Source organism: Furipterus horrens, unplaced genomic scaffold (genome assembly GCF_987537825.1).
Source record: "Furipterus horrens unplaced genomic scaffold, mFurHor1.1.pri manual_scaffold_15, whole genome shotgun sequence".
NCBI classification, from domain to species: Eukaryota; Metazoa; Chordata; class Mammalia; order Chiroptera; family Furipteridae; genus Furipterus; species Furipterus horrens.
Window position 1 is genome coordinate 26,151,810 of NW_028327185.1, and position 22,453 is coordinate 26,174,262.

The 22,453-nt window shown below is 44.7% G+C and overlaps 1 gene segment (V, D, J or C); it reads right to left on the reverse strand.

Annotated features, from left to right (window-relative positions):
* Nucleotides 1-13,779: 13,779 nt before the first annotated feature.
* On the reverse strand, nt 13,780-21,515 carry LOC149992553 (immunoglobulin heavy variable 4-38-2-like). The segment is given in 4 exon segments: nt 13,780-13,904; nt 19,385-19,442; nt 21,028-21,338; nt 21,424-21,515. Coding segments are annotated over 4 exon segments (540 nt in total).
* Between the last annotated feature and the right edge of the window lie 938 nt (nt 21,516-22,453).

Genomic DNA, 22,453 nt, shown 5'->3' on the forward strand with positions numbered 1-22,453 from the left:
GGTCTTGGGAGAGAGTCAGAGGGGAAGCAGTTGGAGAGGAGGTTTGAGGTAGAGTAGAGAGGAAGATTGACAGAGAATGAGAGGATGCCTCTGCAGCTCAAAACGAGGCCTGTACATATGGCACCTCACTTAATTTGCCCTCATGGTGACAATAATTGTTAACGTCAGTCAGGATGTGTACTGTGCCCAAGCCGCATTACAGAAGTTCAGATGGAAGTTTCCTTGACGCTGAAATGGTACATGATATGGAATGCCTTAGACAGATCACTGCCCATGATTGATAGGGAGTCAGGGAGTCAGGAGGCCCTCTCCTGTCTAGGGTAGACTCACTGGGGGCATCCCACCTGAGAGGTTCCTAATCCAGGCTGGGGTTTGGGAGAAAGAGCTGGGAGGCATCCTACCATCCGCAGTTCCTAAGGGTCCTGGACCTGGCAGCAACTCTCATACCCAGCGCTGGAATTTTCTGGTGGGTGTCCTGGACGCTATAATCATAGCTGGTACTGAATGGAAAGAGTGCTGTTGGGAGAGGGAGGGCTCCTTACCTAGTAACTCTCACAGGTGTAGATGTGAAGGTCAGGCAAAGGGAGGCAGGCTCAAGCTCCTTACCCTCTCTCTCTCACTTTCCCAAGTGTTGGCACCACAATGTCAGGTCCGGTGAGAGTGAGAGGAGAAAAGACAGGAAAACAGGTAAGGAATTTTAAAAGATTTATTTGGCCAGCTTCACAAGTGGGCTGAGACCAAAGGGTGTCAGCAGGGAAAAAAGAAAGGCTCAGTGAAACAGAAAATTTACTAAGTTTTTGCCAGCAGCTGCCGGTACCTTTGAAGGACACAGGCAGTGACTGACGTCAGCAGTTGCTGTGGAGACAGGAGGTTTATTGGGGGTTAGGCAGTCCCTGACACCAGCAGTTACTATGGGGGCTTGCTAAAACCAGACCTGGATTCCCAGAACCCAAGTTTAATGTCTAAGACTTCTTTTTCTTGAATAAGTCTCTTTAACATTTCATATAATAATGGCTTGGTGATGATGAACTCCTTTAGCTTTATCTTGTCTGGGAAGCACTTCATCTGCCCTTCCATTCCAAATGATAGCTTTGCTGGAGAGAGTAATCTTGGTTGTAAGTCCTTGCTTTTCATCACTTTGAATACTTATTTCCAGTCCCTTCTTGCCTGCAAAGTTTCTTTTGAGAAATTAGCTGATGGTCTTATAGGCACCCCCTTTGTTGGTAATTATCTCCTTTTGCTGTTTTTAAGAGTCTCTACTTATCTTTAACCTTTAGCATTTTAATTATGATGAGTCTTGGTGTGGTTCCCTTTGTGTCTAGCTTGTTTGGGACTCTCTGTGATTTCTGAACTTGTATGTTTTATTCCCTCATAAAATTAGCGAAGTTTTCCTGCATTATTTTTTCACATACATTTCCAATACCTTGCTCTTGCTCTTCTCCTTCTGGAACCCATATGATTTGAATGTTGGCACATTTAAAGTTGTCCCAGATGATCCTAAGCCTCTCCTAATTTTTTTTCAATTCTTATTTCCTCCTTCTGTACTGGTTGACAGTTTATTTCCTCCTGATGTTCCAAATCATTTACTTGAACACTGGTTTCCTTCCCTTCACCATTGGTTTCATGTGGGTTTTCCTTCATTTCACTTACCATAGTCTTCATTTCTTCCCTTATGAATTTGTCATACTTAATCTTGTCAATCAAGTCTGTGAGCATCATTATCACCAGTGTTTTGTATTCTGCATCTGTTAGGTTGGCTATCTTCTCATTGCTCAGTTCTCCCACTATAACCTTGATCTGCTCCCTCTTTTGGGCCATACTTCTGTCTCTTCATGTTTACAGCTTTCTGTGTTCACCTTTTTTCCTTAGCTAGAGCTGTTGCATCTGTTCCATTGTAAGGAATGGAGCCTAAGTTTTCTGTCAGTATGGGGAGACCCATTTCACCACGTTGTGATCCTGTCTGTGAGGGAGGGTTCCTAAAGGAAACAATGCTGCTTTCCTATCACTCATCTCCTTTCCAGGCACCTCTTCCACTTCCTGCATGCAATATATGTCCCTCTAGCTGCTTCTTAGTGATGGTTCCCAGAGTGGGTAAGTTTGCAGACATTCTAGGGAGTTTGGTCCTCTAAACAAGCAGACTCTGCTGAGAGACCAGCAGTTTCTTCCTCCTCCCTAATCCCCACTGGTTTTCACAGTCAGGAGAAATGTGGCTTTATTTCCCCCAGTGCTGGAACCGTGAGTTCTGAGGTGTGGTCTGGGGCTGGGATCACTTCCCAGGTTTCCCTCCCAACTTTTAAAATGAATGACTTCACTTTCCACTGACAGCCATAGCCACAGCCCTGTCACTGTTACCACCACCAGACCACATTCTTTCTTCCCCAGCTCTGCCCCTCCTACCTGTCTGGGTGAGTATTTATTCTTTATTTTTTCATTTCTTGGACTTCTATGCAGTTTGATTTTATGTTACTTCCAATTGTTGTTGCTTTTTAATTTTTGAGGTTGTTGTAATTCCTTCTTAGTCGTGGAGGGAGATGCTCAGTGTCTACCTACATCTCCATCTTGGCTGGAACTCCCCCTCACACACACCCCAGATTTCTTGTTTTTTATATTGTGATTTTCCTCCTTGTGTAGCAAGTTCAAGTTGTCTTATGTCACTTCCGATAGAAAGAGCCTCACGTAGTCATCTAGTCATTAACACAGGTAACCCCCTGTATAACATGGTTCCTAACAAATGCCATTTTATGTGAATCTGTGTTATACAAAACAAAAACTAGTACAAAAAGGGGGGTTAGGTTCCAAAAATTAAAAAACAAACAAACATACTATTATATTCTTATAATTAAGAGAATTATCTTTATTGAAGCAATTTTAATCAAAAGTGTTACATATTAAGATTAGTTAAGTAATGTTTTCTTCATTATCACGACTAAGCTCCATTAACAGAATGCATTTTCATTTTGACAAGATATCCTCATTTTCTGATCTTTCTTCAGCATTATCTTGATTTCTATGCTCTATTTTTTGCAAAAAAAAAATTGTTATTTTAGAATGCTTGCTTTTAGCTGAGAGATCTTCATAAATTTTGTTATATAGTGCTAAGCACTTTTGAAGTTCTCTCTTAAACTTTGTGCTCCTTTTGTTGCAAGGATCTTCATTTAAGAAATACAATTCTAGCTCTTTGGCTAAGACTAGGCCTTTCTTTACACCTTTTAGAGTAAACTGTTTAACTTCTTCGTTTTCATGAGTGCTATCATCCCCTAAGTTATCTTGGCACATTCCAGATACCATTTCTACCAAAACTGCTTTATGAGTTTATTCTTCTACCAGCAATTCTTGGATGTCTTCTACAGTCATATCAAAAAAAACCTTCCCCCACCTAAAGACTTAGCTAGTTCTACTATTGCATCCATCCTGTTTTCTGCTGGTTCAGTTAGATTTTCACTTTTAATTGACTCTGGCCATATTTCTCCAAAAAAGCATTTAATGTTGTTGGTTTTATTTCTTTGATAGATGAGTTTATTAGATTAATACAGTCCAAAATTTGATCACATTCAATATTGTATAGGGATTTCCCTAATTTAATGTTATACAGGAGTTTTCCCCAATTCTCTAACCATGTTAGAGCAAAATCGTATTATAGAGGGAGAGAGGGGGGATAAGTAAGAGAAGGGTCTAGTCAAGGAACGTGTATAAATGACTCATGGACATGGACAATGGGGAGGGATATGATTGTGGGAGAAGGGGTGGGCTGGGTTGGGGGGAGCAATGGGGGAAAAATGGGACAACTGGAATTGAAAAACCAAATAATAAAAGAAGAAGAAAAAATTGTATTATAGAAGTACCATGTTATATGGGGTTTTTTTCCCAATTCTCTAACTGTGTTATAGAAGTGCTGTGTTATATGAGGGATACCTGTATATTGGGTTGGTCAAACATTTTTGGTTTCTCTGTGATGGCTCCAGTAGTGCTTAGTTGTCATTAACTTCATTCAAAACAACTTTGTTAGATTTTATTGTGACAGCTCAGCATACCTTTAAAATTAATCAAAATTGATGAGTTTTGCTTAGCCATTTTAATATTGAAGGTGAAAAATACATTTTCAACATATTATGCTTTAATATTTCAAGAAAGATAAAAACTCAATTGAATAAAAGATGAGTTGTGCAGTGAATGAAGAAGGTGCTGTGATTGATCAATGTGTAAAAGTGGTTTGTGAAGTTTTGTGGTACAGATTACTTGCTGAATTATGCTCCATGATAAGGTAGACCAGTTGAAGTTGACAGCGACCAAATCAAGAAATTAACTTATAACAATCAACATTATACCAGGTAGAGGCTAGCTGACATAAAAATGTGTCTTTTATTTTATGGGGAAAAATAACTAAATGGACTTCTAGCCCAAACCACTAATTTGAAAATTGTCTCATTTTCTTTACTCAGCATTAACAAAAAAAATGAAATCTTACCACTTGGGACAACACGGATTGACTTAGAGGATATTATGCTGAGTAAAATAAGTTAGGCAGAGAAACACAAATGCAATGTACTCTCGCTTATGTGTGGAACCTAGGGAGAAAAATAAAGAAACAAGCAGAATTAGAAATGAACTCATAGAACCAGAGAAGAGATTGGTGGTTTCCTGGGAGGAGGGGAGTTGGGGGCCTGGGTGAAAAGGTAAAGGGATTAAGAAGCACAAATTGTCAGTTACAGATTAAACCCAGGAAGGTAAAGTACAGCACAGGGAATAAAGTAAATCATATTGTAATACAATGTGTGGTGCCAGGTGGGAACTGGAAATATTGGGCCATCACATCACAAATTCTACAAATGTCTGACGACTGTGCTGTAGGTTAGGATCTCATATAAAATAATAAGAATGTCAACTGAAATTGAAAAAGAAAACAGGTGAATTAACACAAAGGCCAGGGAGGCTAAGGCAAAGGTGTGGGGCAGAGTGTGACATGCAAGGAACATGGCTGAATTCAGGAATGTGCTCACAGGTTACATCTCTACTGGGAATTATCAAAGCATTCTTTAGGGTTATTAGAGAATCCCATTGAGAACCTCAACCTAAAATTATTCACTGGTGGTTCAAACCTCAGTAAAACTGGGTGCTGCTACCAGGACTCACCTTAAAAATCTGACTTTCTGAAGGACCTTTCCTATTCCTCCCAGAGATGTCAATGCTGTGTGTCATAAATGTTCCCTGTCCCCTTAGAGTGTGTCTTTGTTGTCAGCCTGGACATTGACATCAAGCTCTCCTGAATTCTTCTGCCCTGTGTCAGGTCATCTACATTTGGTACTATGAGCATGAGGCCAAGTCAATGACCATCACAACTAGGATCTTACTCCTCTGGCATTAGCTTCATAAGCCTCTGCTCCTCGCTGTTCATCACACATTTACCCTGTTGCTGACCGGCCTGGACACTGTGATTTGAGGGACTGGGCCACACTGCTTGGTCCAGTAGAGTCTCAGCCTTTTAATCATTGGAGAATGTTTCTTCCTTTACAACAGGCTTTTCTAACTCAGAGACTTCAGAGATGCTCTCAGGATCAGGAATCTAGACAGGTTCCCCAAGGGAAACTTACAGGAAGAGGAAACCAGACAGAAAACCAGCCCTAACCTCCAACTGCACCTTACTCCTGGGATACCCCCATGTTCAGGGAGCCTGAACAGCCCCTGGTGGTCGCAGACCCTCCTGCAAGTGAGTTTGTGTCTGGGCACAAGCAGACCCACATTTACACTAGTCTTCCTCTTCTCATTTGCATATTCACAAGGCAGAGTGTTTCATAGAAGAAGACTTGACACCACTTAAGAGAAGGTAGAGGACACAGGGACCACATTCAGTGGGAGACTCAGGGTCCAAGTCCTAATCAGTGTTGAAAAATGTGTGTACCCTCCCAGGTCCCTGAGCTCTGTGCTGACATAGCTCCTCCCACTGAGGGACGAGCCCCCACAGTACATGCTATTCATTGTGAGCCCACCTTTGAGTGACACACAGACCATCTGGCCCAGTTCTGGGCTTTAATAACTGAATATCTTATCCTTGGGTCAGTGTGTCTCCAAAATGCTGCTGCTAGTGACTTCAACTAATCTCTGTGTCTAGGGCCTTACAATTTAGATATAAAGTAATCATAGAAATATTTCTATTGACCATGGTTCTCATGTCTTATCAAGTTTGATAAATACTCTGATAGAATAGGATACTACAGTCACCTGTTGTCCAACTCTTATTTTAGATGTTTTAATGAAAAGAGAAAGACTGAGGTCCTCCCAGAAAATCCCATCCCAGCTCCCACTGCACCTGCTCCTGGGAAGTAGCACTGAGCTCATGGGTCATGTGTAACCCTTTCTCCCCTACCTGTGCCCTGATGGGGAGGTACTGTCTGGGCTCACAGAACATGGACCTCTCAGCATCTCTAGCCCAGAATTAAAGGCTCTGCCTTGATTTCAGGATGCTCCCTTAGGGACACCATGTGCTATGACATCTTGGACACAGGACTGACCTTACTAAAACCACAGTGACTCTGCAGGAATCCCCCAGCCAGGGCTCTGTGAAGCCTCCTGGGAGCCCCTTCCAGAAAGCTACAAGATGTACTGACTCAGCCAGCACCACTGAGTCCTGAAGCTCCAGGGGGCTTTGGGGGTCTCTGCTGTCTCAGGTTCCTCTGCTTGCAGGTCCCTTCTGAGTTACCTTGCATGTGGTCCTAATGTCACTGCACTTCTACTGCTCAATAAATAGCAACCTCTCTCATACACACACACACTGTGATGATGTTCATGGCAATGAATTCCAGATCTCACTTCTCTCCACTTCCTAGCACATGGGAAGGGCCCTCACACTGACTGGAACTGAGTGAGTGCACTGCTCTGATAAGAGAACCAAGGGAAACATGATTAATGTGAAGACTGGTGAGGGCTCACCCTTATGGTTTCCTGTTCTTCCAGCACCTGGAACCTTCAGAGGCCACCATGAGGATGAACCTGTCAAGGTTAAGACCCAGGTGACCCTTGTCCATTCAGTGCAGCCAAAACTTACCAAACGTGGATGGCCACATTGGTCTAGATCCCACAGGTCCCCATTCTCAGAGGGCACGGACAGGAGACAGGAGGGCAAGACCACTGAGGACACTGGATGGGCATCTCTGAAGGAGTAGTAGCAGGTGCTGATTAAGGAAAAGAGGACCCAGATAATGGTCCTGCCTGTCAGACTCTCTGCAGTATAGTGAGTGACTAGGTAGTTTCAGAGACACTCATCCTTTGGAGCTGTCACCAGGCACAGGAGGAGATCTGGCAGATTACTCTTCCTCTAGAGCACAGCTGTGCCTTCCCCAGAGACCTCAGCCCCGTGTGAGGAGAGAGCTCAGAGCCCCCAAGGTGAGGAGAGGATTTACACTGGAGATGGGTGAGGACTCTGCATGTGGGACAGCCCTTCCTGTATCAGTGAATAGGGACTGAGGTCAGTCACCCTGGTCATTTTACAACGTCTCTGGGGGAGGCATCCCATCCCATGTGAGTCAGGGACAGGGGATCACATGATTTAGGAAGAGACACTTTGGAATGAGTTCAAAGACAGTCTCACCTTTCTGAGCATAAGAAGCAATGGTGGACTAGCTGAGTAGGTGTCATTTTTAAATTCTCATGCATCTTTCAAACAGAATTAAAATTTGTATGAATATTTTTCACACACTCTTGAATCTCAGAAGTCTAGGATATCATGATTTACAAATTTTACATCATAGTTTAATATGTACATAATACCTACTTTGGTGTACAAAATAAAAAGTCGTCGTCAGCAGCCGTCCGTCTCGAGAGACGATGGTGTAGCTTCTTAAGAGTCTATCTGCACCACTGAGAATGGCTGTGCAGTCCAACTCGGGAGTGACACGGTATCTGTCTCCTCCCGTGTTGAATCGACATCTTGTGATGACGCTGGAGTGTCCTCTCCAGTGAAGCTGAAGCTACAGAGCCTGGGCAGGGTGATATGGAGGGTCTGCTGTTGCCCATGCAGCAGACCCCCCCTCTCTTCGCAGCTGAAGGGTCCAAGGGGAAGACGGAGTCAATACAGCTTGGCTTCAGGTGCGCCGCAGGAGTTGCTGGTGTTGACTACAACGTCAAACCGCCTTAGGGACTCCGGCTCCGGATTTTCTGTCGGGGTTTACTCCCTTAGCCTTTCCCCTGAAGAGGTATGCCACAAGGCAGCGGAGGTTTTTTGGAGTCAGAGTTTTCCTTCTCTGATGTGCCCTGACTGGAAGATCGAACCAGCGACATTAGCTCGCAGGCCAACGCTCAATCCACTGAGCCAAACCAGCCAGGGTCTCAAACCAGTAGGAGATAATCAACAGATGAATCATGGAAAAGGGGTGAGGAAACAAGATTTGGCAGTTCCTCACACATATCTCCGGGATCAAAAGGAGGAAGACTGTTGTCACCAAACACAGAGAAATGGGAAGATGCAGCTAGATAGCTTTGCAAATAAATTGGAGATAGACCTACAACTAGATTACCCTTAGTTAATCACACCCTGAGCTAAGCGGTTAATCGCGCCAGATTGTGAACCCAGATTAACCAGCAATGGAGAAACGGGGGAGCAGGAGAGGGGAGGGGGAGCTAATTGCATTAGTATAAAACCAGTTTACCTTGTCCACCTTGCGCGCACACGCTCCTGGCTGGCAGTGCACCCGACTGCAGAGTCATGAATAAACGCCTCGCTTTGCCGCCCAAGTCCTGTGTCCCGGTGTTTGACTGTGAGCATTTCCCACAGTTATAAGGTACAAAAATGCAGTAACAGATGCCTTTGCAAACCTCTTTATGGGACAGCAGCATTCTGTGCATGGGCCTCGGCTTCCTCCCCAGTGAAATGGGTAGGTTTAGACTAGGTGATCTCTAAGTTGCCTGTTGGTTTTTAACAACTTAAGGAGCTGTGATGTCACTGCCACTCATCAAAAGGTCTCCTAAACATAGCATTGCTGGGGGAAAGGATTTAATCTCAAAGGGTTTCATCAGATGAAAACCTTTGAGATTAAATTCTTTGATTATCATTTATATGTTTGATAAATGGAATAAGTAGTCATAGTCTTCTTTTATTGTAACTGCTGAGAACTGATGGCTTCTTCCATTCTCTCCTTCATCTACCTCATATGGAAAATCTGAAAGGCTGTGTTTCCTCTCTAGATGCCATTGGGACATTGAAACCAAACAAGCCCCTATAAGCAGAATTTCCCTCCCCACCACTTTAACAGAATAGGAGCCCTGAGACAGTCTCCTTTCCTGGCTCTGTCAAAGCATGTTTGACATGCTGAAAGGTCTTTCCTGATTTTCCCAGATTTTTCAACTATGTACATGGTAAGCATTCCATGTCCCTTTGGGGAGTGTGTTTGTCATCACCTGCACATCCACGCCAAGCTGTCATGGGTCCCTCTTCCTCTGTGAGGTGGCACCTACACCTGGTGCTGTGAGCATGATGCCATGTCTATGACTGACAGCACCAAGGTTCTCTCTCCTATGGCAGTGGGTTCACTGACCTCGGGTGCCCACTGTCCAGCATGCATGTGTCCTGTTAATGGCCAGTTTGGACAGCAGCTGTGTGGGGCTGAAATACTCTGTTGGGTCCAGCAGAGCCTCTATTGGATTCAGCTGATGGGGCCCAGAAGGCTTCATGATTCAGTGGAAGAGGACACAACAGTGTCAGAAAGAGTCTCTGTCTTTTGTCCACGTGAGAATGTTCTTTTTAACTAAGAGACTTCAGGGGTGAGAGCAGATTTAGGAACTCAGAGAGGTTCCCTGGAGGTAACTGTTACAGGAAGAGGAAACCAACCAATACCTACAACTGCACCTGCTGCTGGGACAGTCCTTGTTTTCAGAGACCTTGAGCGCCCCCTGGTGGTCGCAGCCCCTCCTGCGGGAAGGTTTGTGTCTGGGCTCAGGCTGACTCCCCATCACTGTGTCTGCTGCACAGTAATACACGGCTGTGTCCTCGGCTCTCAGGCTGCTCATTTGCAGGTAGAGCGTGTTCTTGGCGTTGTCTCCAGAGATGGTGAATCGGCCTTTCACAGAGTCCGCATAGTATTTCTGACTTCCATCATACCACATAACTGCCACCCACTCCAACCCCTTCCCTGGAGCCTGGCGGACCCAGTTCATCCAGATGCTACTGAAGGTGAATCCAGAGGCCACGCAGGAGAGTCTCAGAGACCCCCCAGGCCGCACCAGGCCTCCTCCAGACTCCACCAGCTGCACCTCACACTGGACACCTGCAAACACAAAGATATGAGGTCAGTAACCTGTCCCCAGTCCACTGTTTCTCTCAGTCATATCCACTCACGTACTTCATTTCTCTAATTTGCTGTACATTACCTCTTAAAATAGCAACAAGGAAAACCCAGCTGAGGCCAGGCTTCATGATGAGTGGTCTGTGTTACGTCCTGACCAGAGACTTCAAACGCCTGGAAATCCCTGGCTGAGCTCTGGTCCCAGGAGCTCCAGAGTCAGGGCTGCGCTGCTTTTCATGAGCAGAGGGGCCCTATTTGCATGTTGTCCTACTATATAGAAAGCACTGGGTTTCAACTGTGACAGGAAGGACATATCCCCAGTATGACTCGTCTAAAGTCACATATCTGTTTAGAATTATTTCCTAGCTTTCAAAAGTTTGGCTAAATTGCTTGGGGCGGTGGTTGATCCCAGGTCCAAGTGCATATGATTCCTGGTCCAGTTGTGTATGGGAAGCAACCAGTTGATGTTTCTCTCTCTTTATTTCTCTCTCTCTTCCTTTCTCTCTAAAAGCAATGAACAAACTGTCCTCTAGTGAGGACCGAAAATAATAATATGAAAAATAAATAATAACTTCTTACATTTGGTCTTGTGTCCTCCCCAGTAACCTAAATGCTCCAGGAAATGGGTAAATAACCGAGGAAAGTAAATTGCCATAAATGGAGAAGGATTTCCAATGAGAGATGCCTTTGAAAGTCACTAGTATTGGACACACGAAGAAATTCAACCATCATGACCAGAGCAATAATCGAAAGTGCAGGAGGTTCATATTAAAGAAACAAGAAGTTCCATCTGATCCTATCTCTACTACTAAGTGATCAGAGTATGAACTTAGAACAGAGTGGAACCTTAGAGAACATGGACCTGGTGTTGGAGGAGGTGGAGTGTCTGTGTGGATTATTGGGAGACAGAGTGTGAACTCTACAGAGAAGCAGACAGTGCTCCTGGGTCATGTTCCCTCAGTCAAATTTGGTGTTCAATGTGCAGTAGCCTCATTGCCTAATTTTTGTTTTATTCTCCAGACCAGTGGTCCCCAAACTCTGGGCCACTGACTGGTACTAGACCTTGTTTGTTAGGAACCTGACCGCACCACATTAGGTGAACTTGAATGTAATGTGCTTGAATAATCCTGTAACAATCCTTCCCAACCCAGTCTCTGGAAAAAAATGCCTTCTGGAAGAACGGTCCCTTTTACCAAAGGTTGGGGACCACTGCTCTAGACTCTGTGATAAAATCAGAGTCAAACATTGTGAACTCAGAGGAATCTCACTCATGACTATAATTACTTAGGTAAAATGTAGTTAGAGATTGGGGAGTATGTTTAAATTTAGAAATTTCTTTATGAAAAACTTTGATACCAATCACTAATATGAAATAACAGATATAAATAAAATCTTACTGGTATGAAGAACATTCTTTTTCTTTATCCATTGATTACACAGGATGAATTAATCATTCAAATAGCCTCCCCTTAATGGAGCCGATGAATCTACCTTTGTAGAAAATGTTCATCATCGGTGTTTCAGCAATATGTTCAGCATCAGGATTGGTGTCTACATGGATGTGTCATGTAGCTATAATCATGGACCAGGAGAGGTGATATGTCGGTTGTCCTACTTCATCAATGTCAATTTCAGAAGGACCATCTCTCTCTCTCTCTCTCAGTTTCTAATCATGTCTACATGGGACCTATGGCAGTCTGTCACTATGGCCACACCTGATGAGTGTCCACTGAACTTGAACCTGGTGCACTGAGTGTATCAATGTGCAAATGGGAAAAGGAGCTTTGTGCATGGGGACGAGTTACCATCGATGGTAAGTGAACCTCGTCTGAGCTGACACACATTCTAGATTGTCCTTTAGTTATGTTGTGATTTTCCTCATTGTTTATACAGCCCAATTTGTCTCTATTTTTTATGAAAGAGCCACACATAATATCTGGAGTCACACAGATAAGAAACCACTGGCTTGAACATGTACCCATGTTCGAGGTTCCAGGTGAGGTCAATACACCTGTGTGATGCATCTTGGACAGACAGGTGTTATGACTGAAGTCCAAGATTGAGCTCACAATTGTTCAGTCTCCATCAAGGGAAATTCAGTGCAAACCTTCAGTACATTAGAGAATCTCAGGGAGAACCTGAACCTGATATTTTTTGTTGATGGATCAACATCAATATTAAACCTGGAGATAGGCAACCAGGACATCATATAATAATAAACCTTTCTGTCAGCTTCCATTTCTCCATATGATATAAAATCAGCCCAGATATCAGAAGGCCCTGCAGTTCCTATGGCTTCTCAGTCAGGATGAGAGCAGAAAAGCAACAGAGGTCTGGGGAGCATTTGTGATTTGGGATTTTTGCAAAGTGGGCTCTCTTGTCTCCTGGAAACCCCATCACATGAACAATTAAGGAAGTCTGGAAGCACTCATCCATCACGGTACTGGATTAGTGTGAGGGTGGATGTCAATACAAAAACATACTTTGAAAGTAATAAAATGCTCTAATAACTCATTATGCCAGATGAGCAACCCTAATTTGGGTTATTTTCCCACCTAAACCCTCAAAGGATAAATCTACAGAGGAATCTAAAACAGTTATTATAAAATATCCATGTTTAGCCTATAATTTTAATTTTAAAAAAAGGAATGGAAAACTTTATAGCTGTCTACCTCACTCAGACATTTGATATCTCAAGACAGCTGCTTGTTGGCATCATATAATTTGAAACAAGTCTTGGTTATACTTCCCTGTGACACGGCATGCATACATGGGATAGACACACTGGCATTTTCTTCAATCAAAGCTGGTGCGGAAACTTGCAGGGACAGCAAAACAGTTGTTTCCTGCTCCTGTGTTATCAGAAACAGTGAATGCTGGGACAGCTGTTAAGGTGAGACTTGACCCGAACCTGTCCTCAAGGGCCCTGTGAACCATTTAACTGGTTTCATCCAGCCTCACTATCCATGAGGTGTGAGTATGTTGTACTTATTGTGCTTGGGATTCCTTGATGCAGGGAGATCATTCCCTGACAGAAGCTGCTGGAATTTGGATTCCCACCCCATCCCCTACTGCATGTGCAGTGATGGAGCCGCACACCCCACAGCATTGTCACAGACCAGCACTGTGCCACATGGCCAGGACTCTTTCACCTCATGGTCACCACCACCCACAATCTCTGCAGAGATTGAGAAAGAGGATGTTTACAAAAACTTTATATAAAGTTTCAGAAACCCTGAACTGCTGTGCCCACAACTCCTCCCACCAGCACTGGTGGCCCATCATCCTCCCCTCAGGACACATCAGTCATCCCTTGTGACATGGGAATGGAAGAGCCATGTAGTCAGTGACTTGTGCTCACAACTGGCCCCTGCCCTGCTGCATTCAGACAGGAAAGATGATGATCTGTGGTCATGGTCACTCTGCCCTGGAACTTCTGTGCATAGTTTTTGTTCCCATTGTCATGGTAAACCGTCCCCATACACTGAAGCCCTTGTCCTGAGTCCTGTCACACCCAGTTCATAGCATAGCTGGTGAAGGTGTACCCAGAAGCCTTGCAGGAGACCTTCACTGAGGCCCCAGGCCTCCTCACCTCAGCCCCAGGCTGCACCAGCTGCACCTCGGAGTGGACACCTGTGGAGAAGAGGCAGGTGTGGGTGGAAGTCACTCTTGAATTCCCTGGTCATCTTCCTCAACAATATTGATATTAGTAATGCAATTTAATTCTTGCAATTTACAAGCCCTATGCCTACTCTGAGTATGCCACCTCTAGACACCAACACCAGCCTCTTCCTTTCCCTGGACTCATGTCCCCTCTAACAGGGAGCAAGGATCTCTTGCCTCTGATGGAAAATGACACCCCTCTTCAGCAGGAACCAGTTACAGAAAAGATCTTGTGCCCCCTTTCCCTGAAAGAATTTAGAGTCAAGATCCTTGAGGGGAAGATGTAGTAGGCAGTTAGATAGACAAAATCAGAGCAAGAACAAAAGGCCAGGTACAGAAGGTCACCAAGGCAGAAAGCTCAGGTGCCTAGCAGCAGGCATGTGAAACAGTGATGAATAAAAAGAGGCACACACCACAATGATGAACTACAAAGGTGAATCTGGTAATGGATGTTGGGGCCAGGGGCCCTTCTAGACACCTCCCAGCCCATCATAATTTCCCCAAAGGAGCCTCAAATACACTTAACAGTGGGGAACAAGTTAACAGACTTTTAGTTGACATGGGATCAACGTACTCTCTATCAAACACCAAATTGACAAAGAACACACAAACACAAACAATAGTCTTGGTCATAGGCTAATGAGACAAATGTAGCAACAAGCTCCCCTCAAGCCATTAACATGCCATCTCAGAGATCTAAAGTCACCACCCAGCTTTCTCTGTTTGCCTGATGTCCCACCCCTCTGCTGGAACAGGACTTGCTCTGTGAATGGCCCGGCCATGTAACCTTTTCTCCTGAAAGGCAGCAGTTTTCTCTCAGGTCCCACTGTAACATGCACTCCAACTCCAGATGCTTTGAGCTGTTCATGTAACCCAGAGGAGACCTGCTATCTCCTGAAATGTACAAGCAAGAAGGTAAAACTTTTGGGCAGATGGGATTCCAGGCTGATCAATCAACATTCAGTGAAATAGCTTGAGATCTTCCTGGAGAAAGCTCCAATGAATAACATTTATTGGGATGTTATTTATAACACTGGTGGGGAGAAGCTGAACATCAGTATGTACTTCTGAATCTCTCCAAGCCTTTAGTCACCATAACCAATGAAACCACCAAATCACTTGCTAATATTTATAAATCTCTGGACCCTCTAGCTAAAGTTGTCTTAGATAAGCAATTGCCTTAGACTATATACTAGCAAAACAAAGGGAGTTTGCATGAACATGAACTCTTCTTGTTGTACTTACATTGATACCACAACTCAGATGGAAACAAGCATCACCAAAATCAGGCAACTGCCTACCCAGCTTCAATGGACATTGGACCATCACACCCCTCTCTTTGAGGGAACTGGAGATTGATTTATGAGACTATTTTCATGATACCACAGGGACTCATTGTTTATTAGGAGGGATTTTAAATTTAGGTTTAACCATTATTTTCTTTTTAATGCTTCTCTTTATTGATTCAAAGCTCTTTAACACTTGTTTGCCCCATGCCAGAAAAATAGAATTTGTTCTAGACTCATTTACAAAATGTATGCCTGCTTTTAACTCACTAGATTTTGTTTTACAACCAGGTCATGTTTGACATTCCCCCAGAAGGTTCAGAGGCCAACAATAGCTCCATAGATGGAGGGAAAATTAACTGTGGGGAGGTGAAACATGAAATAAAGTTTATATTGCTGTGACTTAACAATGTAATGGAATTATAATAAGGTGTACTAACTTAGAAAAACTCACATGCTATTTCTTTGTAAGCATATTACAAGTGTTGCCAGTTCCAGCCCTGCTTGTACAAGAAACAACCTTGACTATGATCGCATTGCCATGGTGCCTTCCTGTGAGAACCTTCTTCCTGGCTCACAGCAGACAATTTCTTGTTGAGTCCTCACATGGAGGAAGGGCCAGCAAGGTCTCTGGGCTCACTGATGAAGGCACTAACCCCCTTCATGGGACAGTCTCATGAGCTAAGCATCTCCAAAAGCCCCACTTTTTAATAATATTCTCTTTGAGGATGAAGAATTAAACAACAAACTTGGAGAAACACAAATATTCAGACCACTGCACTGCCCTAGAGCCTCTGGAGAAAAGGTGGTTCTGCCATCACCTGAAACTCAGTCCACTGAAAGGACTTCATGCTCTGACCTCCAGATGGTACAGGAATAGGTGTGTGCAGTCCCAGGTGTGTGATAATTGGTCAGTTGTCCTATAAACATAGAACAGACTGAATGTGGGTTTCCCATTGTTAAGGGTGTCCCCACCCTGCTCCCTGCTGTATTATGACATCAGTACTGCCCAGGGACAGGGACATTTGTAGGGCTGTGGTGTCAAGTGAGGAGACTCCTTAGGGTCTCACCCTGAAGCAGGACTGAAGGAATGCTGTGCTGTCAAAGACTGTGCTGGCACCTGGAACACCTGTCACCCCTCGACTTTGTGCCACAAGGTCATCTGTGTTATAATTATCCAGAGACAAGGGCATAGAAATTCATTTTTGACTTTCATGTACTTACTTTTCCCCAAACACAATTCCATGGTTCAGAAATCAGTGTGCACAACTGGGAAGGGATCCACACAGGTACGTGAGTGGTTAAATTAAGCAAGCGTGGTGCCAACACTTCCATGTTTCCTTTTTTAAGTATGTTTTATTGATTATGCTGTTACAGTTGTCTCCATTTCTTTTCCATTTGCTCCCCTCTGCCCAGTACGCCCCTCCCTCCAGCAATCCCATTCCCTTAGTTCATGTCCATGGGTTGTGCATATAAGTTCTTTGACTTGACCACTTTTTTGTATTCTTCATAACATTCCCCTGTCTATTTTGTACCAACCAATTATGCTTTTTAATTCCTGCACCATTGGCCCTTTCTCCCCATCCCATCTCACTGATTCAATCCTCTGCTTCATCTAACCTGCTTTTGATCCCTTCTACTGTGTCCTTCAGTTCAGAAATTGTATTTTCCATTTTCACCTGGCTCTATTTATAGTTTATATATCCTTTTTAATGCTGGTGTAGTTTGCAGTAAGTTCCTTGTAGCTTCCCTGGAGTTATTCATAGTTTTCCTGGAGTTCTTTGTAGTTTTCTCTGAGCTCACTGTTCACTGTGGTAACATCTGGATGACATCTAGAACATACAAATGAAAAGCAAATATTTATGTTCAACATGAAAGACTTCCACTCATTTTAATGTTTCTACCTGTAAATGACAACCTTTCATTTTATTATTACTTCCAAATAAAAATATTGTTAAGTAATCTTGCTCTGGACTCTGCTGGGTCCCTTCACTGTGCCAGATAGGTTGAAGGCTCAGTCCACCCCACTGGGCACATAGTGTCCTTCTTTGCCCCTTTTTATGGGCTTTGTTTTGAAATCTAGTATGTCTCATAGAAGCATTGCTACTGCTGCTTTTTCTCATGTTATTTTGCTTGGAATATTGTTTCCATCCCTTTCCTTTCAGTCTCTGTAGGACTTTTGTTCTGAGGTGGGTCTTTTGTAGACAGTATTTTTGCAGGTCGTTTTTTTTTTTTTTTTTAATCCATTCAGCTATCCCTGTCTTTCACTGCAGCATTTAATCCACTTACATGTAAGATCATTATTGATAGGTACTTATTCATTCCCATTTTCCACTTTGTACCTGAGTTCCTCTTTCTCTGTTTTTCTTCATCTTCTTAAAGCAGTCTCCTTAGCATGTCTTGCAATACTGGTTTGGTGGAGATGTATTCTTTTAGCTTTTTTCTTTCTTTTTTTGCCGGGAAACTCCTTATTTCACCTTCCATTTTGAATGAGAACCTTGTTGCGTAGAGTAGTCTTGGTTGTAGGCCTTTGCCTTTCATTACTTGAAATATTTCTTCCATTCCCTTCTGGCTTGTAGTGTTTGTGTTGAGAAATCAGCTGACAGCCTTATCAGAGCTCCCTTGTATGTTACTATCTGTGTCTCCTTACCTGCCTTTAAGATTCTCTCTTTGTCTTTCGATTTTGCCATTTTAATTACGATGTGCCTTTGAGTGAGCCTCTTGGGGTTCATATTGATTGGGACGCTCTGTGCTTCTTCAACTTGCATGGCTTCTTCTCTCATCAAGTTATGGAAGTTTTCTGTCATTACTTTTTCAAACAGATTTTCTATCCCTTTCTCCTCTTCTCTTTCTGGTATCCCTATGCTGTTGATATTATTACATTTCTTGATGTCCTACAGCTCTCTTAAACCCTCAGGGGACACTGCAAAGTGAAAATCATGAAACAAAATGTCTCGGAGAAGGGAGGATGCAATATGGGCAGTACGGTCCTCTGTGTGGTGAGCATTATGGATGGTCATGCGTCCCCACCTGTCATACTGGTAACACCATGAGTCAGAGATTGCTGGGCCCTAATGACATGCCACCCTTGTTGAATCTCCCTTGAAGGGAAGTCTGGGTTCTTGTAATGCTCTTCTCCCTCTCAGGACATGGCTCACCCACTGTGCTTGTCCCCACACATCCCCCTCACACACTGCTCTCAGCCCACGGACCCCTGTGGCCCAGAATCCTGGATCAGGCTCCCCCTCTTCCCAGATTCCATTTCCCTGGAAACACCTGTGGGACAGTCACACCCCTCCTGAGGTTCCTGCCCAAAAGTGAGCTCTTGGAATAACTGTTCATACCAGCCTCCTTCCTGAAATCCTGACATTATTCCAATCCTGTAGGTCAGGTAGCTCCACCTCTTCTGGAAACACATATGCTCCTCTCATAAGTGATGGTGTGACTATTTTAGTAAAACACACATTAACTAACATTCACCATGCTAATCAATTTTAAACAGACACAGTGATGTTAAGTACATTCACACCATTGTGCTACCATCATCACCATCCACATCCAGAAATTCTCACTCTGCAAACTGACTGGCTTGGAGCCCATTAAGTTATAACTGCCCACTTCCTGCCTTTTACCCTGGCCACCCCCTTCTGCTCTGTCTCCATGCCCTGACTGCTCCGTCTCACACAGATGTGCAAGTAAAGAGCATCTGAGATTCTGAGAGTGACGCGTTTCCCTGGGCCTTGTGTCTCCAAGGTTCATCTGTGTTCTCGCATCTGTCCACTCTCTCTTCTTTTGAAGCGGAATGATATTTGTGGTGAGGATGCAGCACATCTTGCTATTGGGTTCCCTATTCCAGCTCTCTCATTTTCACAAGAATTTGGTTGCTTGTAAAGAGGTGTTTTGCTGTTTTTCTGATCAAGAAGGAGGGGACTTGGCACAACAAACTCAGGTAAAAGGAGTGAACACGTGATGACAAAATTGATAGTCAGCACTTGTGAGAGACACTGTTCTGAGTTCGGTCATGGTCCTCTGTCACAGTCTCCTGTCTGTCCTGGAAGCAGCAGGGTGAGGAGGAAGTGGGGCTGTAGACACAGCATGGGTAGTGGGGGCAGGGCTGATGTGGCCCTGGATCTGACAGGGACCTGGTCCACCTATGGGTCACACCTGTTTCATCCTGGAGTTCCTCGGACTGGGGCACCCAGTCCACCCCTGCTCTGTGGCTCTGAGGAAATAAGAGATCATGACAGAGAGGAGGCTCAGCGTAATCGAGGATCGAGGAAGACATGATGATCACAGAGGGGTCTCAAAGTTAGTTCCAGCCAAAGGACACAGGCCTGAGATGCAGGAGGAGCCCGTGTGCCATGGGTGCTGGAGGCTGGACCAAAGCTCATGTGGACACTCCAGTCCCAAGGCCATCAGGCAGGAGGGTCACATTGGTCCCCTGCAGGCCTTCATCAGTCAGGCAGGGTCCCCACATTAGGGACGGTGATCTGCCTCACCCAGCCCACTGATTTTAAACTCTTATGGAAACCCCAGATAATATGGGAGCACACATATACCCATCAGCTGGACCCCTAAATTAACTGTGACATGACCCACATGTATCTTCCTCAGCACACTAGACAGCTTTTATTCCACATCATCTTCAATAGCATCTTCATGATCCACAACTAGGAGCTTTATCTGCTGAATGAGGAATCAGGGAGGACAACTGAAGTAGCTCACAGGGAGAACTTAGCGTGTGTGTTAAAAACAGAGGCTGCAGTAAAACTCTAGAGTAGTCCCTGGGTTCACGCCTTACAGCTCATGGAGCAAATGTGACTCCATACCTCTGAGAACAGTTCCAGAGCTGGATGTCCACTCAGGACACTTGGATCCCCCAGAAGCTGCAATCATTGGAAGCAGACAGTTGACCCATGACCTTTAATATTATACAATGAGAAAAATCTGAGACAGTGGAAAGTGCCACTCAAGATGTCCCAGCAAGACTCCTATCTACTCCCTGGTCAGTTCTCAGCTGCTGGCTTCTAACCCCGGATTGCTGTGCACCCCAATGCATGACTACCTCCCTTTCACTTATCATTGCCATTGTTAGGTGGGCTCAGGAATCTGGACCCAGGATTTGATGCTGGACATTGGGAGCTTTTGAGCCTCAACCTCCTGCTTCTGCATCAGCACTCATCTGGACATGCTGATAAGAAAGCCTGAGTGATCACTCCTTTACCCCTGGTGGAACAGTCAGCCCACCCATGTCCCTACCTAGCACTTGGAAGCCACTTCACCCCTGGTGGGGAGGCCAGACCAGCCATCCCATGACTTCTATCATGTCAGAAATGAGCTCCACCTGATCCCTTGGTGTGTGAGCATCATCAGACTCAACACCTGAAGCTAGTTGGGGTGGGAGCCTGGCTAGGTTTGCACAGGGGCTTCAGTAGCATCATTGCTGTGCACAGGGTGCTGTGACAATGACCACCACCACTCGTTCTTTCACCTCCATGAGGACTGACCACTGATCTGCTAGCTGATGGCAGGTTAGCCCTGGGAGCTGCTAGTTGCTTCTGAGGTGTCTGTCATGTCTGTGTCCAGATTCCGACTCTGGAGCAAATGCTGGAGCAAATGTCAGATGAAGGGACAAACCCAGACTAACAGAGGGACCCAGAGCTTAACCTCCACCAGCACCTCCTTCTAAGCTGGATGCTCTGATCTCCGTGTCTTTAGCGCCCCCTGGTGTGTGAGGTCCCCTGCAGTCCAGCCACCTGTCAGCTGCAGGGAGGTTAGTGTCTGGGCTCAGGCTGACTCCCCCTCACTGTGTCTCCTGCACAGTAATACACGGCCGTGTCCTCGGTGGTCACGGAGCTCAGCTGCAGGGAAAACTGGTTCTTGGATGTGTCTCTGGAGATGGAGGTGCGGCTCTTGAGGGACGGGCTGTAGTAAGTGCTTCCACTATAACTTATGTACCCGATCCACTCCAGCCCCTTCCCTGGGGGCTGGCGGATCCAGCTCCAGTCGTAACCACTGGTGATGGAGTAACCAGAGACCGTGCAAGTGAGGGAGAGGGTCTTCGAGGGCTTCACCAGTCCTGGGCCCGACTCCTGCAGCTGCACCTGGGACAGGACACCTGGGGACAAGGAGCATTAGTCACTATTAGTCACATGCAGTGACCACCATCCCATAGACCCATGTCTGACATCTGAGGCACTCACCCTGGGGGGCTGTCACCAGGCACAGGAGGAGACCCAGCAGTGTCATCTTCTTCTAGAGCACAGCTCTGCCTTCCCCAGAGACCTCAGCCCCGTGTGAGTAGAGAGCTGGGAGCCCCCTCAGCCCAGGGGAGAATTTACCCTGGAGCTGGGAGAGGAATTTGCATGTGGGTTAGCCTTTCCCCTATAAGTGAGGAGGCCCTGAGGTCAGGCACCCTAGTCCTTTTGAGACCTCTGTGGGGCATTTCCTTTCTTGAAATCACTTACCAGGTAAGTCACGTGTAGGGGATCACCTGGTTTTCGAGAAAGATTGGAATTCGTTCAAAGGATGCCATCAGCTTCCCAAGCATAAGAAGAAATGGTGAACTAAAGGACACTTAAAGTTTCAAACATCTTTCACACAGATTTAAACAGGTTTATTAGCATTTTTCTTAGGCAGTTTCTGAATTCAAAAACTCTAGTATATTTACTATTTTGAAATTTTACATCATAATTTAATATACAAATAAGATTTACTCTAGTGTATTATATTTTTTAAAGTGCACAGCCATTTTTAATATAATATTGTCTACATTTATGATATCATTTTTATCTGAGTAACTACCTCCCATCCAAGGCAGTTATGACATTCTTGATTCTTGCTGTTGGAAATTCTGTAATTGTGTCTACTACTCCCTCTGTAACCTCCTGTGTTACACAAGCCCAGGGCACATTGCTCTAACTTCAAACTAGTTACATAAGAAGTAATTAGGTTTTTATATGGAAAAAAAGATGAAAAATTAAAAGAGTACATATGAGTGTCTACAATCAGAATCTTCACATGCTGAAACAATTATAACCAGGGATTCAGGAACCCGTTTTCCCCGTCCATTGTTTTCAGTGGTGTTCAGATTCAGGGGGAGGGAAATGAGAGTTCCCAGCACAGATGTGCTCACAGGAAAGGGAACTTGTACCCTGACAGGAAACCCACACTCCCAGCCTCCCTGTGCCCTGTTTCTGGGGATGGTCACTGTGGTCAGAGGGTGCTGGTCTC